We start from the raw sequence: 21,118 nt of genomic DNA on the forward strand, positions 1-21,118 counted from the left end.
CTCTGAGGTACTACTGAACAAAATGATCTGATATTAAGCAGGTTGACAGTGCCAGCACTAGTATGTGTTGAGACACCTACTTCATTTTTTTTTGCCATGCTATAGCAGAGGGCGCATTAAGTTTTACCCTTGCCTGTCTGTACGTACGTATGCCCCATAGTTGGTTCTTTAACTTTAGTTTGCCTCAATTAAATGTTATGAAACTTAAACTCAATGCTTATTACCACATAATACAAATCAAGTTTGAAATTGGGTGGTATCACTTTTACTGTTCTTTAGTTATGCTCCTTTGTAAACGTAAAAAATACTGAATTTTTCTACTTTCCATTCTCTAACTTTTGTTTGCGTCAATCAAATTTTATGAAACTTTTAAACAATGCTTGCTAACACATAATACAGATCACGTTTGAATGTTGGTGCTGAAACGTTTACCATTGTAGAGTAATTCCTGTTTACACATGCACAAATTGCTTTATTTTTCTTTTCTGTTTTCTAAGAAAAGTTATCCTGAATGAAAAAAGACTCTACCAAATACTTATTACCACAAAACTCAGATCAAGTACAAACATTTACTGTTCATTAGTTATGTCCTTTTATAACTATATATGATTTACAAATTTGGGCATCCATCTGTGTCCTATGGACATATTCCATATTATCTGATAGTTTAAATTACATTAGAATATGTTTAGCTTGTTAAATTGTGTATTGTTGTTAATTAAAGAAACAAAACACTAAAAGCTCTTAACAAAATCCATCTTGGCTGATTAAGTCAAAATTTCTGATCCATAAGGTAAAGATTTTCATTAGCCACAGTTTATGCTATGAAGTATAACATTTAGAATGGAAATGGGGAATTTGTCAAAGAGACAAAGATGACCAAAGAGCAGATAAAAGTTGAAGACCGCCAATGGGTCTTCATTGCAGCGAAAAAATCCTGCTACCCGAGGTGTGCTTCAGCTGGCCCTAAAGCAAAATGTATACTAGTTCAACGATAATGGAGGTCATACTAAACTTTGAAATTTATAAAAGCAATTAAAATTTAAAATCTTACAAAACTAACAAAGGCCAGAGGCTCCTGACTTGGCACAGGTGCAAAAATGCTGTAGTGTTAAAACATTTTTTTTTTTAGATTTCAACCTTCCCCCTATACCTCTGGCCAATGTAGAAAAAACAAATACACAACAATAAGCATAGTAAAACTCAGTTTAAAAGAAGTCTGAGTCTGATGTTAGTTTAGGAAACCAAAGAAACTAAACAAAATGATAATGATACATAAATTAAAAGGACTACTAGTAGTTACTGAAATGCCGGCTCCAGACCTCAATTTTAAAAAAATTGAAAGATTATGTCTTCATCATATGTATATCAAGCACAATCCCTCCTGTTAGGGGTTTAGTATTATACCATCATAAAAGTGATTGTTTGTCTGTCATATGTCTTGGTCCGGAGGGGACAATAAGTTATACCCTTGGCCGTCTGTATGTACATACATCCCAAAGATGGTTTCTGTTCTCTAACTTTCGTTTGCCTCACCAAATGTTTTGAAACTTATACACAAATCAAGTTTTAAATTTTGGGTCATTACTTTAACCGTTTTAGAGTTATGCCTCTTTGCATTTGGGATAATAATCACATACAATTTTCCGTCTGTATGAACAAACATCCCAAAGTTGGTTTCTGTTCTCTAACTTAAATGAGCCCCAACCAAAATTGTTATGAAACTTATACACAATGATATTTACCACAAAATACAAATCAAGTTTCAATTTTAGAGGTGTCACTTTTAAAAATATAGATCAAGTTTGAATTTTTAGGGTGTCACTTTTACTGTTCTAGAGCGATGCCTGTTTATATTTTAGTTGTCTCAAAAATCTTGACATAGGAATAATGACCCAGCAGGGGCAGCGTTAACTAATTTCTTAAAAGCTTAATATTTAAGAAGGTGATAAACCTTTATGCTTCATACTTTGTATATGTATAAAGATGGCTTAAGTTACGAAGTTTCCATCTTTCCCATGTCCTTTGTTCATAACTTCATTTTCATGCTTCAGGTACTACTTGAGAAAAATAATTAAGAATTTTTGTAATGTTCATTTCTCTCTTATTATGAGCAATTAGATACGCATATTTTGTATGTGCGTACCTTGCAAGATAGTTTTCACTTAACCTGACCTCATTTCATAGATCAGTGAACAAGGTTAAGTTTTGGTGATCAAGTCCATATCCCAGATACTACATTTGTATAAGCAATAGGTCTAGTATATTTGGTATATGGAAGGATTATAAGGTGTACATGTCCAACTGGCAGGTGTCATCTGACCTTGACCTCATTTTCATGGTTCATCTGTCAAAGTTAAGTTTTTATGTCTTGGTCTGTTTTTCTTTCAACTATGAGCAATAGGTCAACTATATTTGTTGTAGGGAAGGATTATTAGCTGTATATGTATGTCTAACAGGTATCATCTGACCTTGACCTCATTTTGGTGGTTCATTGTTCAATGTTACATTTTCAAAGTTTAGTTCTTTCTCAGATGATATAAGCAATAGGTCAACTATATTTAATGCATATATTGGTTGTAATGTGTACATGTGATTGTCTGCCTGGCATGGTTCATCTGACCTTGACCCAATTTTCATGATTCATTGGTCAATGTTTACTTTTCTTGGTTGAGTATGTTTCTAAAAAAATATAAGCAACAAGTCAACTATATTTAGTGTTTTGAATGATTGTAAGGTGTACAGGTCAGTCTGGCAGGTGTATTGGCCTTGACCTCATTGCTTGATTTATCAGACCTTGACCTCATTTTCATGGATCATGTTAAGTTAATGTAATAGTTGAAGTAAGGCAGATATATTTAAGACTATCATTATAATACCAATGGTTATTAAAGAAGGCTAGACATTTCAGCATTTTCTTTGGTTTATGTATCGATATGTTTTCTTAAACTATAATCAAAAGTTCAAAAATGTTTATAGTATGGACTGATTGTCAGGTGTAAATGTCACTCTGGCAGGTGTTATGACCTTGACCTCTTTTTTTCACAGTTCATTGCTTAATGTTAAGTTTTTATGATTTGATCTGTTTATATAAGACAGCAAAAAAAATTACTGTCATATATTGGTATCATGTTGTTGTTTTCCCAAGACAGATGGTTTACAAATAATATCTAGTACAGGTCGATAGAAATCTATGAAATTTTAACACAAGGTTTATTACCACAAAAGGCAGGTTGGGATTGATTTTTTGGGTTAGGGTCCTAACAGTTTAGGAAAAAGGTCCAAAATAGGCCCAAATAAGCACTTTTCTAGTTTCTAGACAATAACTTTGGAATGGTGTATGGCTCTTTCTGACAAGCTTCCATACCACAGGATTGGCTTTTGGGGGAGGGGGGAGTGGGTATGGCCCAAACTGTTCAGGAACAAAACAACAAAAAAGGGGGAAAAACAAGGGTTTCCTGGTTAATGGACAATTACTTACAGTGTGTATCCAGTGACCTTTGGGGTATCACATTAGCAAAGACTAAAACAGTTTACCAAATTGCAGTTAGGTTTCTACTCCAACTAACTGATCAACTGGTAAAATATTTTAGCAGATTGCTCATGTGAAATGTTGTAAGTAAGAAGTGAGTGCTGTAAAATAAAAAGTAATACTTACCATCCGGAATTAGTTAGTTGATACCTTTGTCAATCATTTTCAACAAAAATAATAGCTTAGTATAGTATGAGTCACTGAATAAAAAGGTATAATTTTGACATGGAAATTTCTATCATAAATAAATATTATAAATGAATAGTTCAAAACATGTTTTGTAGGTGTATATTTTATAGCTTTGTCTTCTAAGAGAAAGTTATTGTGCAATTGTGATTCAAATAACATTTTCTATACAAATTCTGATCTGCTGGCATTAAAGGGAAATAATTTATATTGAGTTCAAATAGATATAGGAAGATGTGGTGTGAGTGCCAATGAGACAACTCTCCATCCAAATAACAATTTAAAAATTAAACCATTATAGGTTAAAGTACGACCTTCAACACGGAGCCTTGGCTCACACCGAACAACAAGCTATAAATGTACACTAAAAATTTAGTCAATGATACATACCAGGCTTATGATTTTGCCTACAAAAGATTCATCAATACGACTAGAATAAAAAAAATTGAAATGCAAATTAGTATGAAGTTGAAATCACAGAAATAATGTTACAAACAAATTAAATGGGGAAATTTGATATTTGTCAGACAGAACAAAATTTTTCTGATTATCAGTATTGTAAATTATTTCCCTTTATTGTCAGCAGATCAGTAATTTGTATAGAAAATGTTATTTGAATCACAATTGCACAATAACTTTCTCTTAGAAGACAAAGCTATAAAATATACACCTACAAAACAATGTTTTGAACTATTCATTTATAATACATGTAGTTATTTATGATAGAAGTTTCCATGTCAAAATTATACCTTTTTATTCAGTGACTCATACTATATTAAGCTATTATTTTTGTTGGAAATGATTGACAAAGGTATTAACTAACTGGATGTGGATGGTAAGTATTACTTTTCATTTTACAGCACTCACTTCTTACTAACAACATTTTACTTGATCAATCTGCTAAAATATTTTACCAGTTAATCAGTTAGTTGGAGTAGAAATCTGACTGCAATTTGGTAAACTGTTTTAGTCTTTGCTAATGTGATACCACAAAGGTCACTGGATAAGCACAGTAAGACAATTTAAAAGCAGTGTCGTATTGTCTTGAGGTTGTTAGCTGTCAATTCATTTTTATACGACCGCAAATTTTGAAAAAAATTTCGCTGTATATTGCTATCACGTTGGAGTCGTCGTCGTCGTCCGAATACTTTTAGTTTTCGCACTCTAACTTTAGTAAAAGTGAATATAAATCTATAAAATTTTATCACAAGGTTTATGACCACAAAAGGAAGGTTGGTATTGATTTTGGGAGTTTTGGTCCCAACATTTTAGGAATTAGGGGCCAAAAAGGGCCCAAATAAGCATTTTCTTGGTTTTCGCACTATAACTTTAGTTTAAGTTAATAGAAATCTATGAAATTTTGACACAAGGTTAATGACCACAAAAGAAAGGTTGGGATTGATTTTGGGAGTTTTGGTTTCAACAGTGTAGGAATTAGGGGCCACAAAAGGGCCCAAATAAGCATTATTCTTGGTTTTCGCACAATAACTTTAGTTTAAGTAAATAGAAAATAATGAAATTTAAACACAATGTTTATGACCACAAAAGGAAGGTTGGTATTGATTTTGGGAGTTTAGGTCACAACAGTTTAGGAATTAGGGGCCAAAAAGGGACCCTAATAAGCATTTTTCCTGGTTTTCGCACCATAACTTTAGTATAAGTAAATAGAAATCTATGAAATTTAAACACAAGGTTTATGACCATAAAAGGAAGGTTGGAAATGATTTTGGGAGTTTTGGTCCCAACAGTTTAGGAATAAGGGGCTCAAAGGGTCCAAAATTAAACTTTGTTTGATTTCATCAAAATTGAATAATTGGGGTTCTTTGATATGCCGAATCTAACTGTGTATGTAGATTTTTAACTTTTGTCCCTTTTTCAAATTGGTCTACATTAAGGTCCAAAGGGTCCAAAATTAAACTTCGTTTGATTTTGACAAAAAAATAATCGTTTGGGTTCTTTGATATGCTGAATCTAAAAATGTACTTAGATTCTTGATTATCGGCCCAGTTTTCAAGTTGGTCCAAATCGGGGTCCAAAATTAAACTTTGTTTGATTTCATCAAAAATTGAATAAATGGGGTTCTTTGATATGCCAAATCTAACTGTGTATGTAGATTCCTCATTTTTGGTCTTGTTTTCAAATTGGTCTACATTAAAGTCCAAAGGGTCCAAAATTGAACTTAGTTTGATTTTAACAAAAATTGAAATCTTGGGGTTCTTTGATATGCTGAATCCAAACATGTACTTAGATTTTTGATTATGGGCCCAGTTTTCAAGTTGGTCCAAATCAGGATCTAAAATTATTATATTAAGTTTTGTGTAATAGCAAGTCTTTTCAATTGCACAGTATTGCGCAATGGCAAGAAATATCTTATTGCAAAATATTGTGAAATAGCAATTTTGTTTTTAATTAGAGTTATCTTTCTTTGTCCAGAATAGTAAGCTAGAAATATCTAATTGTAAGAATTTTTTTATTTGGAGTTATCTTTCTTTGTCCAGAATCAACTTAAATCTTTGTTATATATACAATATACAATGTATATTCACTTTTTACTACCAACTGATAAATTAAAATAATCTTTACCATTCAGTGATAACAAGCAGTTTTTTTTACATCTTAATATTTTATGATGTATTTAAATGAGTAGTTATTGTTGCAAACTCCATTAGAAATTTTAATTGAGATTAGTTTTGGTATAAGGGAAAGGGGGATGTGATTAAAAAAATTGGGTTCAATTATCTCATTTGAAATTTCATAAATAAAAAGAAAATTTCTTCAAACATTTTTTTGAGAGGATTAATATTCAACAGCATAGTGAATTGCTCTAAGAGAAAACAAACAAAATAAGTTCATTAGAACACATTCATTCTGTGTCAGAAACCTATGCTGTGTCAACTATTTAATCACAATCCAAATTTAGAGCTGAATCCAGCTTGAATGTTGTGTCCATACTTGCCCCAACCGTTCAGGGTTCAACATCTGCGGTCGTATAAAGCTTCGCCCTGCGGAGCATCTGGTTAGAAGTTTCTATTAAATGCTGATTAAGGAATATTAATTTTAACCATGATGCATGGCATTTTCTATTTTAAAGGGGCACTAGAAGATATAAAAAAAAAAATATATTTTTAGTTTTTTTGCTCAATCATCAATGAAATGCAAATGGTGAAATAATAATTTGCTTTTAGCAGCCAGTATGGTTTAATTTTGTCAAAATAAGCTTTAAAAAAAACCTTGATTATGAGTTATTCACTTGCAAGTGAATACTTCAACCTCATTGAGTCCATATTTATGTGAACTTCAATTTAACCCTAAGCTTGAGATGGATAACACTTGATTTGTATGTGTAAGGTTATTTAAAGGAAAAGAATGTCAACATTGAAAGTGAAACAAAGGTAAATCATTTTGTTGAATGATTCGATCGACATAAAATCATTCTTATACAGGTAAAAACAACGATAAACATTTATTTTTCATCAATAATATGAAATTAAATTAACCTTGAAAAATCCAACAGCATGAGTTTGCTTAATCTATTTATATCTATATTAATGTTTACATTGCTAATATTGTCATTGGACGACTATAGAGATCAACTCGATAGTTAATTAGATGGTGTCTAGACTAAAATACACACCAATTAAAGCTATTTATTTTCATCCCGTGCCCTGTTAGTTGTTTATTTTAGACTTTTAACAGTTTGAATAAATGTTTTAAATTGTTATAAATCATATAGGAGAATTTTATTAAAATCGGTGAACATGAATTTGACAGCTAGTGGTGCCCCTTTAAGACTTTTATGATGTATTTAAATGGGTAATTATGCTTCTTCAAGTATTTTTTTTGGTGGCAAAAACAGTGGGGGGGGGCAATTATTTATTTCAGGTTTGATTATTCAGGTTTGGGGTAGATAAGCAACAGCATAGTGAATTGCACAAAAGCATAAAAAAGGGGGTACATTTTTTTATGGGGGAGATCATTTCGAAATCGCATAGGGTATTGCACAAATGCAAAAAATTCAATATAGATTCAAACCATATTACCAATTCTAAGTTCTTTGACCACAGTTATTCTGTATCAGAAACCTATTTTGTGTCAAATATTTATTTAAAATCAAATTTAGACCTGTATCAAGCATGAATTTTGTGTCAATTTGAGCCCCAACTGTTCAGGGTTGGACCTCTCAGGCTCTGTAGTCGTATGCAGCTGCGTTTGGCGAAGCAATTTATTGTATTTTGGACAAAAATTAAAGTAGATAGAGAGAATCTGAAATCAGAGTCCAAAGATCAACAAAACAAGATACAAAAATCAGACCTAAATAATTAATGCATGTTAAAAGAGAAGCTGTTGTTGAAAATTCACATAGATACTGGTGTTTAATTTATAACCAAAGCTTCTCTTATCAAATTATTTATACATATGTTTACAATTTTAGAGTCCATCACCAGCTCCAGAAGTTGACAGACACAGAGAACGTGATAAAGAAAGAAAAGAAAGAAAAAGAGTTAGTAATTTCAGTTTTTTAGGTTGTTTTTTTTTGTTTGCTACGGAGGGAGCATTAAGTTTTACCCTTGACGGTTCTTTAGTAGAGTGCCAGGCTGAGTCCAACAATAAACTTGGAAATTAGTATTTGCTAGTTCAATGCGTGGCACAGAACATTTAGGAGTAAGAACAAACACTGGTCAGCTCCATATTTGTATGTTCGATTAACATTTTCATTAATAATCGCATTTAATAATTTCTTAATTGTCAGTACAGGCATTATAAAGAAAGCATTTTTATAATTTTGATTTTATTGTTTTTAGCAGGATTGGGAAGATGATGCTAATCATGAGGAGGTGAAGAAAAGAAGAAGTCTTGAACCATCGTCAAGTAAGTAGTTCCAAAGTACAAATAATATTTCGGAGAAGATTTTAAAGTTTGTTAGAGATTTTTCAGTTTAAGAAAAAGTTACTGTTTTGTTATTTTTCTATTTTATTTCCTGCTTATTAAATAGCAGTAAGTTTTCTGGTCTATTTGTCTGATCTATATCAGGTTAAAGGTTGTTTACAATAACAGTCTTCACACTAAACCACAAGTCTTACAGCATTGGCTTGTAAAATTAGCCAACTACTGGTAAAATTTTCAAAAAACTAAGGCTTGTGTACTCAAAAGTTTATCATTGAGGCTGCAATGAAGTTGTGGTCATATGTACATAAGTTCATTTTGATGTGATTTTGCTTTTGATATTTTATAAATATATGCCAAATTAGGGTTTTGACCAAGAATTCATGGTTCACTAAACATGGTAATGTTATAGTGCAATTTGGGTATGGTACCCTCTGGACACATTGTTATTGTTTCTCTTATTTATAATTTAAATTTGCATCCCAATTTCTTACCCACTAAATCTATGAAAAATAAACATAATGTAGGTTGATAGATTGAGTTGCTATGACTATTACCAAAGCCAGATGGGTTGCTCTGGAGACCATATTAATATATCCAAAACATGTAGCAGATAACAATTCTGCACTATATATGTATGTCTTGGATCATCAATGTCTTGACAAAATAAAACGAGTTCCTAGGACTTCTATCTTATCAATAACAAAAATCCATATTAGTTTATAATTTATTTTAATACAGGTCGTTCTAGTCACAGTAAAATAAATGGTGACACAGAAAAACATCTAAAGAGACGAGAGAGTGATTCCTCTAAATCTGAGGTTCATCTGGTTAAAAAGGTAGGTCACATGATAATGTGTTGGTTGGATATGTCACATGATAACGGGTTTAGGATTTGTCACATGATCATGGGTTGGTAATATAGTTGCATGCTTTAGAATTAGTTTATATAGCACGCATTACATTATATCATCAAAAACTAAATTGAAGGATCCAAAATAAGAAAATTCCAAATTTAACTCGATAACAGCACAAAAATGACTTTAAATATGAATTTTAGAAGCAGAACTAGTAATAAAATATCCCCAGATTTTTGTTTGATTTTCATCAGACCAAGAATACACTATTCCTTTGAAAATAAATGACATTACATAGACCTGTTTTAATATAGATTAAAATTCAGTAATTTTCATTATTAAAGTTAACTCCATGAATAAAGTCGTCAGATACTGTGGATACACTTATTTTCTTCGGTACCAATTTTTCATGGATTAAGGAAAACTTGCATATTCAATTAAATCAAATTTCATGATTTTTACCGAAGATTGCATACAAGCCTATAGGAAATTTGGCATTTGTTGAACAGTTTAAATTTCATGGTTCACCTTTATCCATGAAATCCATGAAAATTGGTATCCAACGAATAATAATGAATCCACAGTACCAGCTTTTGACATAATCCACACCAGTCAACACAATCCCATATATTACAGTTCACTTAAATATCTTTTCCTCAGTTTACATGCAAGTTATGAAGACCCCTTACACAAATATTTGCAAAGCAATAAGGGAATGGAATAAAAAGAAAAAATGTGAAAGAATGTAAAAAAGATATGATAGGATTGCAAATGAGACAACTCTCCACCAAATCAGAAGTTAACAACTCTAGGTCACTATACGGCCTACCTATTCTTTATAGAAGGCTAACTAAGCCTATGGAAACAAGACATGTTTATGTTATAAATGGAAGGGAATATCCTTATTGTTTCTTATAGGAACCTGTCAACTCAGATGATGAATCTCCAACAAGAAAGTTCAAGTCTGAATGTCAAGTTGTTAAAATAAAAAAGGTTAGTTTGGTCATTGTAAACCGTACATGTTAGTCAAAGATTCCAACCCATCAGAGCAGTGGATTGGTGTTTAATGTTTAGTGGCAAACATTACAGGCATATCTTGACATGAACATGTTGATGTGATTTAATAATAAACCTTGATTTTTACTAGACCAACGGGCAACACTACTTTAGAAGGTAACAGTCTGTAGGATGACATGTCAACTTTTTGCCACACATTATTCTGACTTGGAGCGGACCAGAATTTGATATCTCTTCAGAATGTGGTGCACGTAGCAGAGATGCAAGAAACACCTATTTCCAAATGGTTTGACCAGACTAGTGATTAAAAAAAGTATCTCCCTCACTTGAGGAAAGCACACAGCCTAGAGGCAGTAATTTTTATCCAAGTCTGACAGAAACATATACATGTCAATTCTTTCTATTACGAATTGTCAGAGGGTCAATATTTAAAGTTACACTCTGTAGGTATAAGAATATCAGTCATTGGCAGGTGCTTTGCACTGTATCCATTCCTGAATTTTCCAAATTATCTTTTTTTGCACTAAAGCTTTCCTTATTTGAAGGAAAATCAGTCACTTTGTTTTAGATAGAAAAAACATTTACCTCATTATAACACAATTACTGCCCTGAAAGAATATTTTTATCATCATAACACAACGACTGTTCTTGATAAAGTATATTTCTACAATCAACTCTTGTGATAACACTGATGTATTACAATTTATCATAATTAAAACCATGACTAGATATGAAATAGGTCTTTTTTTTTATATATAATATGAAAATGACCATAATACTGTAAAGCAGGTTAATTTTGGCGTGTGTAACATTTCGCGAATTTCATTGAATAAGATATACAAAATATTTTGGCAGTTATTATTTTGGCGTATTCAAAACTTATCAATATCTTTCGGATGTACACTTTTAAATTGGCGGAATTTATTTCGGCAATTTTGTTCTATCCGCAAAAATAAGCAAAAATTTACACCCCATGAAGATAACCCACTATACAGTATATAGTTTTGTCATGTCTTTTATACGTGTACTTTCTTTCATATTAAACAGAAAAGAGTTGATTGTATATATACTTAGTGAATGGGAAAGCAGCATTTTACCCAAACACATTCATAATGAAGCAGCTTCTTGCATGATTGATAAACTTGCTAGTTCACTGCATTTAATTGGTTTTTTAAAAGGCAATATTTAGAATGTTGCATGCAAGGTGCTGGAATCTGAACTAATCTTGCAATGTTTTATGTATTATAGGGATTTGGTGATGGTGATAGGTTGTCATGGTTTCTGTTGAATTAATTTACAACTTTTATACATTCTAGTTGACTTGACACATTGTATAGATACTTGGGTTTATTGTTGACCTGAACAGTCTTTCTGGATTGTTGGTTTTTTTGGTCAGGTTGATAGTTTAAATGATGTTTACCAGTAGGAAGAAACAAATTTAATATTAACATTTTTAAATGTACATATTTCAAGGTAATGGTGTGAAAGTTGTGACAAGTATGTCATAACTTTATTGCCACTAGAAATAAAGAGGATAGGTCATTTTTAACTAAATATACAACATTCGTGTTCAATACATTTCTGACAAAAAATTTGGTTTTATTGAACATCATCTGTACGTTTAGGGGCATCATCACTTCCATTCCCATGTTGAGGAAGTGGTTAAAAAATATGATGCTATACTGCACAAATTATTCAGCAAAGTTAATTCTTATAATTGACAATTAGTACTGCTGTCATCAGGGAATTATGATTAAGAACCTACAAACAAACATTCTGTCTAGTTTAACCTGCACATTGACAATCACTTAGACGCTTGATGAACGTTAATAGTGCAGGGGTATAGGCAATCTCCTCTTTCTGGTCAATGATGTCTTAAAGGCACGCATAATTGACGATTTTTTATGGTGAAGAACATAACTCCATAGAAGTCTATTCAAAGGAGGTATGGCTGGCTTACCTTGAAATCAGATAGAAACCAAGCCAAAAGAAAAACACATAAGAAAGAGAACAACAAGGGGCATTGTTTGACCTTGACTTATAGGCCTTTAAGAGATTCTATGGAACTTATATGGGGGAAAAAAAAAACAATTTACTTTTAGCAATTTTACTATAAAAGAATCACAAAGTGACAGTAACAAACACAATATAAGGGTTCCTTGTTAATAAGTTAAACATACTTGTGTTTAAGCTAACATGATCAGTTCAATTTTGATTATGAGAAAAAAATGACAGTACTCGTCCATGTTTAAAAGTTAACTGATGAGTAATTATATTTACAGGAACCACATGAGCCTACAGATGATTCACCTCCAAGGTCAAAATCAAGGTCGACCCAGGAGAGCAAAGTTGTCAAAGTTAAAAAGGTTCAAATATTATTCATTTTGAAAAGCAAAAATTATCAGACCTAATAGCAACATTTCAGATATAGCTAGATATAATAATTCCTTTAACCACTGAAATTTCTGATTTGTTCTGTTGAATTTGTTATTGACCTATACTAATTTTTATACGACCGCAAATTTTGAAAAAATTTTCGTCGTATATTGCTATCACGTTGGCGTCGTCGTCGTCGTCGTCGTCGTCGTCGTCGTCGTCGTCGTCGTCCGAATACTTTTAGTTTTCGCACTCTAACTTTAGTTAAAGTGAATAGAAATCTATGAAATTTTAACACAAGGTTTATGACCATAAAAGGAAGGCTGGTATTGATTTTGGGAGTTTTGGTCCCAACATTTTAGGAATTAGGGGCCAAAAAGGGCCCAAATAAGCATTTTCTTGGTTTTCGCACTATAACTTTAGTTTAAGTTAATAGAAATCTATGAAATTTTGACACAAGGTTTATAACCACAAAATAAAGGTTGGGATTGATTATGGGAGTTTTGGTTTCAACAGTTTAGGAATTAGGGGCCAAAAAAGGGCCCAAATAAGCATTATCCTTGGTTTTCGCACAATAACTTTAGTTAAAGTAAATAGAAATCAATGAAATTTAAACACAATGTTTATGACCACAAAAGGAAGATTGGTATTGATTTTGGGAGTTTCGGTCCCAACAGTTTAGGAATTAGGGGCCAAAAAGGGACCCAAATAAGCATTTTTCTTGGTTTTCGCACCATAGCGTTAGTATAAGTAAATAGAAATCTATGAAATTTAAACACAAGGTTTATGACTATAAAAGGAAGGTTGGTATTGATTTTGGAAGTTTTGGTCCCAACAGTTAAGGAAAAAGGGGCCCAAAGGGTCCAAAATTAAACTTTGTTTGATTTCATCAAAATTGAATAATTGGGGTTCTTTAATATGCCGAATCTAACTGTGTATGTAGATTCTTAATTTTTGGTCCCGTTTTCAAATTGGTCTACATTAAGGTCCAAAGGGTCCAAAATTAAACTTAGTTTGATTTTAACAAAAATTGAATCCTTGGGGTTCTTTGATATGCTGAATCTAAAAATGTACTTCGATTTTTGATTATTGGCCCAGTTTTCAAGTTGGCCCAAATCGGGGTCCAAAATTAAACATTGTTTGATTTCATCAAAAATTGAATAATTGGGGTTCTTTGATATGCCAAATCTAACTGTGTATGTAGATTCTTAATTTTTGGTCCAGTTTTAAAATTGGTCTAAATTAAAGTGCAAAGGGTCCAAAATTAAACTAAGTTTGATTTTAACAAAAATTAAATTCTTGGGCCTCTTTGATATGCTGAATCTAAACATGTACTTAGATTTTTGATTATGGGCCCAGTTTTCAAGTTGGTCCAAATCAGGATCTTAAATTATTATATTAAGTATTGTGCGATAGCAAGTCTTTTCAATTGCACAGTATTGTGCAATGGCAAGAAATATCTAATTTCACAATATTGTGAAATAGCAAATTTTTTTTTAATTAAGAGTTATCTTTCTTTGTCCAGTATAGTAAGCAAAAAATATCTGCAAGATTTTTTTTAATTGGAGTTATCTTTCTTTGTCCAAAATCAACTTAAATCTTTGTTATATACAATATACAATGTATATTCACTTTTTACTACCAACTGATAAATTTAAATAATCTTTACCATTCAGTGATAACAAGCAGTTTTTTTACATCATGTTTTTAAATGAGTAGTAATTGTTGCAAACTCCATTAGAATATTTTAATTGAAATTAGTTTTGGAATAAGGGAAAGGGGGATGTGAATAAAAAATTGGGTTAAATTTTTCTCATTTGAAATTTCATAAATAAAAAGAAAATGTCTTCAAACATTTTTTTGAGAGGATTAATATTCAACAGCATAGTGAATTGCTCTAAGAGAAAACAAAAATTTTAAGTTCATTTGAATACATTCATTCTGTGTCAGAAACCTATGCTGTGTCAACTATTTAATCACAATCCAAATTTAGAGCGGAATCCAGCTTGAATGTTGTGTCCATACTTGCCCCAACCGTTCAGGGTTCAACCTCTGCGGTCGTATAAAGCTACGCCCTGCGGAGCATCTGGTTGTAGTTTAAATTGTGCTTTTTTTTCTAAATTATTCACAATGCACATAAATGAGCGACTCCTGTAGGCTCTTTAGAGATTCCAATTTTGATGTGTGGATCTTTTCAATACTATATATATATGTCACAATTTGGCCTGTGTCACTGATCAAAGACAAAATTTTCATGCTGAGTCCACACATAATTCGAATTCGATTCGCATTAACTTATTCGAATTAGTTTAATTCGCATTCAAAACGTTTTACGTTCTATAACGTCAATTTTAATTCAAATTGAAAGGCGTGTCCAATTCGCTTTACTGTCCAAACGACGTTAACTTTTAATTCGTATTAACAAAAATGTATTTCTAATGCGAATTGACTAATTCGAACTAGTTAATTCGAATCAATTCGAATTAAAAAAGAAGAGTGTGTGAACCCATTAGCGAATTCGATTCGAATTAAATGTCCGTGTGAACGAGGCATAAGAATTAAAGTGTTTTGATTGTTTTTGTAAAAGTAATCCATTATAGGTCTAAGTACAGTCTTCAAAATGGAGCATTGGCTCACTGAACAGCAAGCTATAAAGGACCCAAAAATTACAATTGTAAAACCATTCAAATAGGAAAAATAATGGTCTAATCTATATAAAAAAAGAAACAAGAAACATTTGTGAAACATACCACCAAACAAAACCACTGAACGTCAGGTTCCTGACTTAAGACAGGTGCAAACAAATGCAGCAGGATTAAATGTTTTAATAGGTACCAACCTTCACCCTTACCTGAAACAGTGTAACATCACAATATTAACAATATCTTCATGATATTTGTAGGTTGTTATAAGATACATTATAATGTGAGATATCTTTGTAGGATAGAGAGAGTGTTGAAGAATCTCCCACTAGAGTTAAGACAAAAGAAAAATCAAAGAAGAGTGATAAAGACAGAAGTCGTGATAAATCGTATCTTTTTTAATACAGCCGAATTTAAGAAATATGTCGTCTGGAAATATGAGGAAAAATTTCTTAGTAGAACCTTTTTACGCCAGAAAGTGAAGATTCAATTTTTATGTTTTGTTAAGTTATTTTCAAGATCACTTTCATTCAGTCTTTACTGTGAACAATTTACTACTAAAATTCCTTTGAAAGGTAGGAGCAATGGTTTCCATCCAGCAGAAATTTGCAGCATTGATTTAAAACTTTGGTAGCGTTGTAAACTGTAGGACTTTACTAGTTTAACATATGCACACTGTCAAACAATCATTAATGAATTAATATTTGTAATATTCAACAGTGGTGAGTTGTAACATGTTTCTCTAAGTTTTAGCTATTTTCACATTTCTTGATCGATGTGAGAAAAAAATTTCTACTCACTAGTGAAAATTTTGTTCTCGACAAAAGATTAGTCTAAATTTAAAGTTAATTATGACATCAAATTTTCTTGATTTCTTCTGAAATTTACTATGAAATAAGTAGACCATGTCTGATGAAGTCACATATAGAGAACACAAGTTTCCAAAAAATCTTTGAAAAAGGAGAGATCAAAATCATTAGAGAAACAGATTCTACCACTATAACTTGTGTATTACAATATTTCTCCACTCTCAACAGTTAAATTTAAATAATTTAAAAAGCTCGTCAAGCCTTGTGCTTTAAATATTAAAATTTAACTGTCTCAAGTGAAGAAATATCGTAACACACTTGTTGCAGTGGTGAAATCTTTATATTTCACACTGTCACACCGTATCTTATAAATACCGACTTCCTGGATGACGGCACATTACATTTTTGAATATGATTAACTTTTTGTCAAACATTTTGACCAAATTTGTTAAGCAACCCAAACAGACATAATAGATAAATGTGACAATAATTGGGATCTAGCAGTCAAACAGGGTAAACATACATTGCTGACATTGGTGCGGGAATTTCTCGCTACATTGAAGACCTGTTGGTGACCTTCTGCTGTTGTTTTTTTATTTGGTCAGGTTGTTGTCTCTTTGACACATTCCCCATTTCCATTCTCAATTTTATTGCAACAAAAATTCAGTCAAACAAACATAGGAATTAATCTTATCAAAGGCACCAACCAAAAAAAGGGGTAGTAAATAATAATAAATTCATCATTGTGGCCAGGACCAAAATTTTGACACCTAGATGTGCATCTTGTTTACAAAAAAAATCATCAGTGACATAAATTAGACAATGACATCATCAACGAAAAAATATGTTTTTTTTCTTTCATTGCACATACTATATATAGTATACAGTTTCCTCGATAAAGTAAATAGAAACACAAAGGTAAACAAAATAGAGACAACACTGTAAAAAGCTGTTATGCCCGTATGAGATGTAGATTTTATAGGAAACACTTAATAATTGATTATTTCTGATTGGTGTTTATACTTCTCCTTAACTAATTTCAGATCAAGTTCATCTAAGAAGAGTAAAAAGTGATGGAATTGTTACTCATTTAATTTATTTTAACAGACTGAATTATTGTTTGATTGATTATGTTATGAGATATTGTGAAGAAGATATATTATGTTTTAACTCCATCTGTAAAGATTTTGTACAGACCTCATAAAACATCCAATTGTTGGACCATTTTCATAAAAGTCATGCTCATCAAAAACTTGTATAAAATCTTGTTATTATTGACTGGCCAAAGTTTACAGAGAAGAGGGACGAAAAATACCAGCGGGACAGCCAAACTTATAAATTGAAAATAAACTGACAACGTCATGGCTAAAAATGATAAAGACAAACCGACAAACAATAGTACACATGATTCAACATATTAAACTAAAGAATAAGCAACACGAACCCCACCGAAAGCTGGTGGTGAATACATATACCTTTCAGAAGTGAGACATAGATATTGCTTTTCTCTTTTGGAAGAAACAACAGAAGAGTTGTTACAAATTATCATCAAATATGTAAAACAGATATTTTCCTTACAGTAAATTACTTTTAGGGTAAAAGCTTTGACATTACAAAATTTGATGCATATTTTTTCCTCATTCACCAAAGTCAACAAATGTTGTGCTGGGATTAATAGGCAGGACCCTTTTTATAATGTAACCTTTTTAATCTTCAGAAAATTTGTTTGTTTTCTCTCAACTTGCATGGAGGAAAGATTTAAAAAAAAAATCAATAATTCACAAAATAGCTATGGTGGATTCATTCTTATTGGTGGGATACCAATTTCCGTTGGTAAAGGTGAACCATGAATTCAAATGTTCAATGAAATACAAATGATCAATAGACTTGTATGAAGACTTTGGAAAACCATGAAATCAAATATATAAAAAAATCAATGATCTCAATCCACAAAAATTGACACCCATGAAAAATAAATGTATCCACAATATGGTCTCTGCTACTCCAAAATCCTCTACAGATATGGTTAGGAGATTGGATCCTAGTTACCATGTACTTTCGCCATGGGGCAATGAAGAAGTCTCATTAGTGTAGAGGCTCTACTGACAGGAAAGCCTTGCACAATCTAATCTTTTCTTTAACAATAAAGGCAAGCAAGCAAGCAGCAGTGAAAAAGTCTTGGACTCCCCATTGCATTCACAAACCTATGGTAACAACACCACCAGCATTCTAATTACTTGGTAGTTTTCTTCCATGCGACAAAAGTGTCAGAATAAACAACATTTGAGACGGTAATCTGGCAGCAGTGTAGTCAATTTGTATGAAGCTTTGTATTTCACTTGATAGAATACCTGGATACTTCAAATCTTGAATACATATACCTTATGTCAAGACATTATTATGCAATCATTTTCATTGTCCTTGACCTCATTTTTATGGTTCAGGATTTTCCAACTAATGTCAGATTTGAAAATTATAGATGGTATTTTGAATCATTTTAAGGTTACATTTATGTATGACAGGGATCACTTGAACTTGACATCATTAAAGGATCTGTTTTCATTGGCATATCACAGTACAAGCAATAGCTTATATATATTTGGTGTATGGAATGATATAAGATGTGCATGTTATTTTTAATTTTACCTCTTTTACAAAACAATTGTCAATAAATTTAATTTTATGATGCCTACAGTGGACTATTTATTTGCCTGTGAAACATTTATAAATGTTACTCTTCATTCAAAATTTTGACCAAATTGCAATTTGTTTCTCCATATCAACCTGTTCAACTGGTCAGGAATTTTAATCTACTGCTGAAAAGATACAAGTATTCAAAGTGCAAAGTGTTTAATAAAGCATACTTACAATCCTATTAACCCTTGTCGTGCGGGGGCCGTACCCAGAATACCGTTATTTTGGCATCAATGGCGCTCCATACATTTAAAGGTCATCGTAATACCATTTATTTCGTAGTGTATGCACGTTTCCTCAATCTGACACTATTCATGTCATGTTTCTCACTTTAAATATTCATTTTGAGCTCAAATACGAACTTCAAAATTTGATATCGGACAAAATTGAGTTTTTTGGAGGGGTGGGCTTGCCTTCTAGGTCTGAATCACGGAGTTCAGAGGACTGAAACCTTGACAAATACCGTTAACCTAAAGGCACATAACGACTGGCCGTGTCTATTATCAAAATACGCCGAGGAAACGACTACTTCCGGTTGCAAGTCCAGTTAAAGTTCAAAATTGGAAAAAATCCGAAATTTGGTGAATTTTGGTGCAAATGACCTTCTTTACACTGATGAACCCAGATCAGTTTCACTCCGACCTAACAACTGTTGTGATAAAAGTGTTCACTGGTGTCCACGCTACATGTAAACTACAGATGGATGCATCTATTAGCATCTCTCGGACTTACAGGTCGAGAAAAAGAACGAAAAAAGGTCAAAATTGACGCTGTTTGTACCTGAGGACCAACTTTGGGGCAAATTCCCGCCAAAAAAATGTTTGGGGATCGTACAATGGTATGTCCTCGTTGTTGTCTGCGTCGTCTGACGACCCATTGGTTTCCAGATAATAACTTTGGTTTAAGTGAATAGATCTTTATGAAATTTTCTCAGAAGGTTCAATACCACAAAAGGAAGATTGGGATTGATTTTGGGGATGATGGTTCCAACCGTTTAGGAATTAGGGGCCCAAAACAAGCGTTTTTCTACTTTCAGGATAATTACTAGTGTACAAGTATTTCAATTGCTCTTAAATTATACTGCAATGTTTAAAACCACAAGCAGAAGGTTAGGATTCATTTTAGGGGTTATGGGGCCAAAGTTAAGGAATTAAGGGCCAAAACAAGATTTTTTTCTAGTTTCTAGACAATAACTTGTATGTAATTATATGGATCATTCTGAAATTGTACCGCAATGCCCATATTATAAAGAGGAGGCTGGGATTAAGTTTTGGGTTAATTGTCCAAATCATGTAGGAATAAGGGGCCAAAAAAGGGTAAAAAAGAAGCATGGTTCTTGTTCCCAAACAATCATGACAATAACTTGTGTTTAAGTGTTGTGATCTCTCTGAAATTGTACTACAAGGTTCAATACTACAAAGGAAAGCATTGAATTGAGTTTAAGGGTTATTGCTACAAGGGGGTTTCAAAAAGTTGGGGGGGGGGGGGGGGGGGGTACCATTTTTTTGAGGGATTCCTTTTTTTCAATTTTTTTCAAATTTTCAATTTTGAAAAGTTTCAAAAAGAAATCTTCAATTAGATATAGGAAGATGTGGTGTGAGTGCCAATGAGACAACTCTCCATCCAAATAACAATTTAAAAATTAAACCATTATAGGTTAAAGTACGGCCTTCAACACGGAGCCTTGGCTCACACCGAACAACAAGCTATAAAGGGCCCCAAAATTACTAGTGTAAAACCATTCAAACGGGAAAACCAACGGTCTAATCTATATAAACAAAACGAGAAACGAGAAACACGTATATATTACATAAACAAACGACAACTACTGTACATCAGATTCCTGACTTAGGACAGGTGCAAACATTTGCAGCGGGATTAAACGTTTTAATGGGCCCAAACCTTCTCCCTTTTTCTGAAACAATAGCATAACATCACAACATAGAAAAACATACGATAAAATATCAATTGGCAGACTTAACTCAATCAAAAAACGTATGATTACACAATGAACGAATAAATTTGATCTGCGATATCTGAATACAAATGCACAGTTAATCAAATATTAGAGACAAACATTCATGACCAAAAGGCTAACAAACAAATTCAAACACACTGAGA

The 21,118-nt window shown here is 32.3% G+C and overlaps 1 protein-coding gene across 4 annotated transcripts in view; it reads left to right on the forward strand.

The window, feature by feature from the left end:
- LOC134695827 (THO complex subunit 2-like) overlaps positions 1-17,555 on the forward strand; it is a 60,954-nt gene extending 43,399 nt beyond the window's left edge. Inside the window, exons 34-40 of one of the 4 annotated variants that reach the window (XM_063557255.1) lie at positions 8,151-8,219; positions 8,521-8,587; positions 9,344-9,441; positions 10,378-10,452; positions 12,759-12,842; positions 15,795-15,883; positions 17,347-17,555. In XM_063557255.1, coding sequence (XP_063413325.1) covers positions 8,151-8,219; positions 8,521-8,587; positions 9,344-9,441; positions 10,378-10,452; positions 12,759-12,842; positions 15,795-15,883; positions 17,347-17,377 — 513 coding nt within the window. In that variant the 3' untranslated portion in view covers positions 17,378-17,555. The remainder of the gene's footprint in view (positions 1-8,150; positions 8,220-8,520; positions 8,588-9,343; positions 9,442-10,377; positions 10,453-12,758; positions 12,843-15,794; positions 15,884-17,346) is intronic. The other 3 variants (XM_063557256.1, XM_063557257.1, XM_063557258.1) reach the window with 3 other exon arrangements.
- The last annotated feature ends 3,563 nt before the right edge of the window (positions 17,556-21,118 follow it).

Source organism: Mytilus trossulus, chromosome 14, assembly GCF_036588685.1.
Source record: "Mytilus trossulus isolate FHL-02 chromosome 14, PNRI_Mtr1.1.1.hap1, whole genome shotgun sequence".
Lineage (NCBI taxonomy): Eukaryota > Metazoa > Mollusca > Bivalvia > Mytilida > Mytilidae > Mytilus > Mytilus trossulus.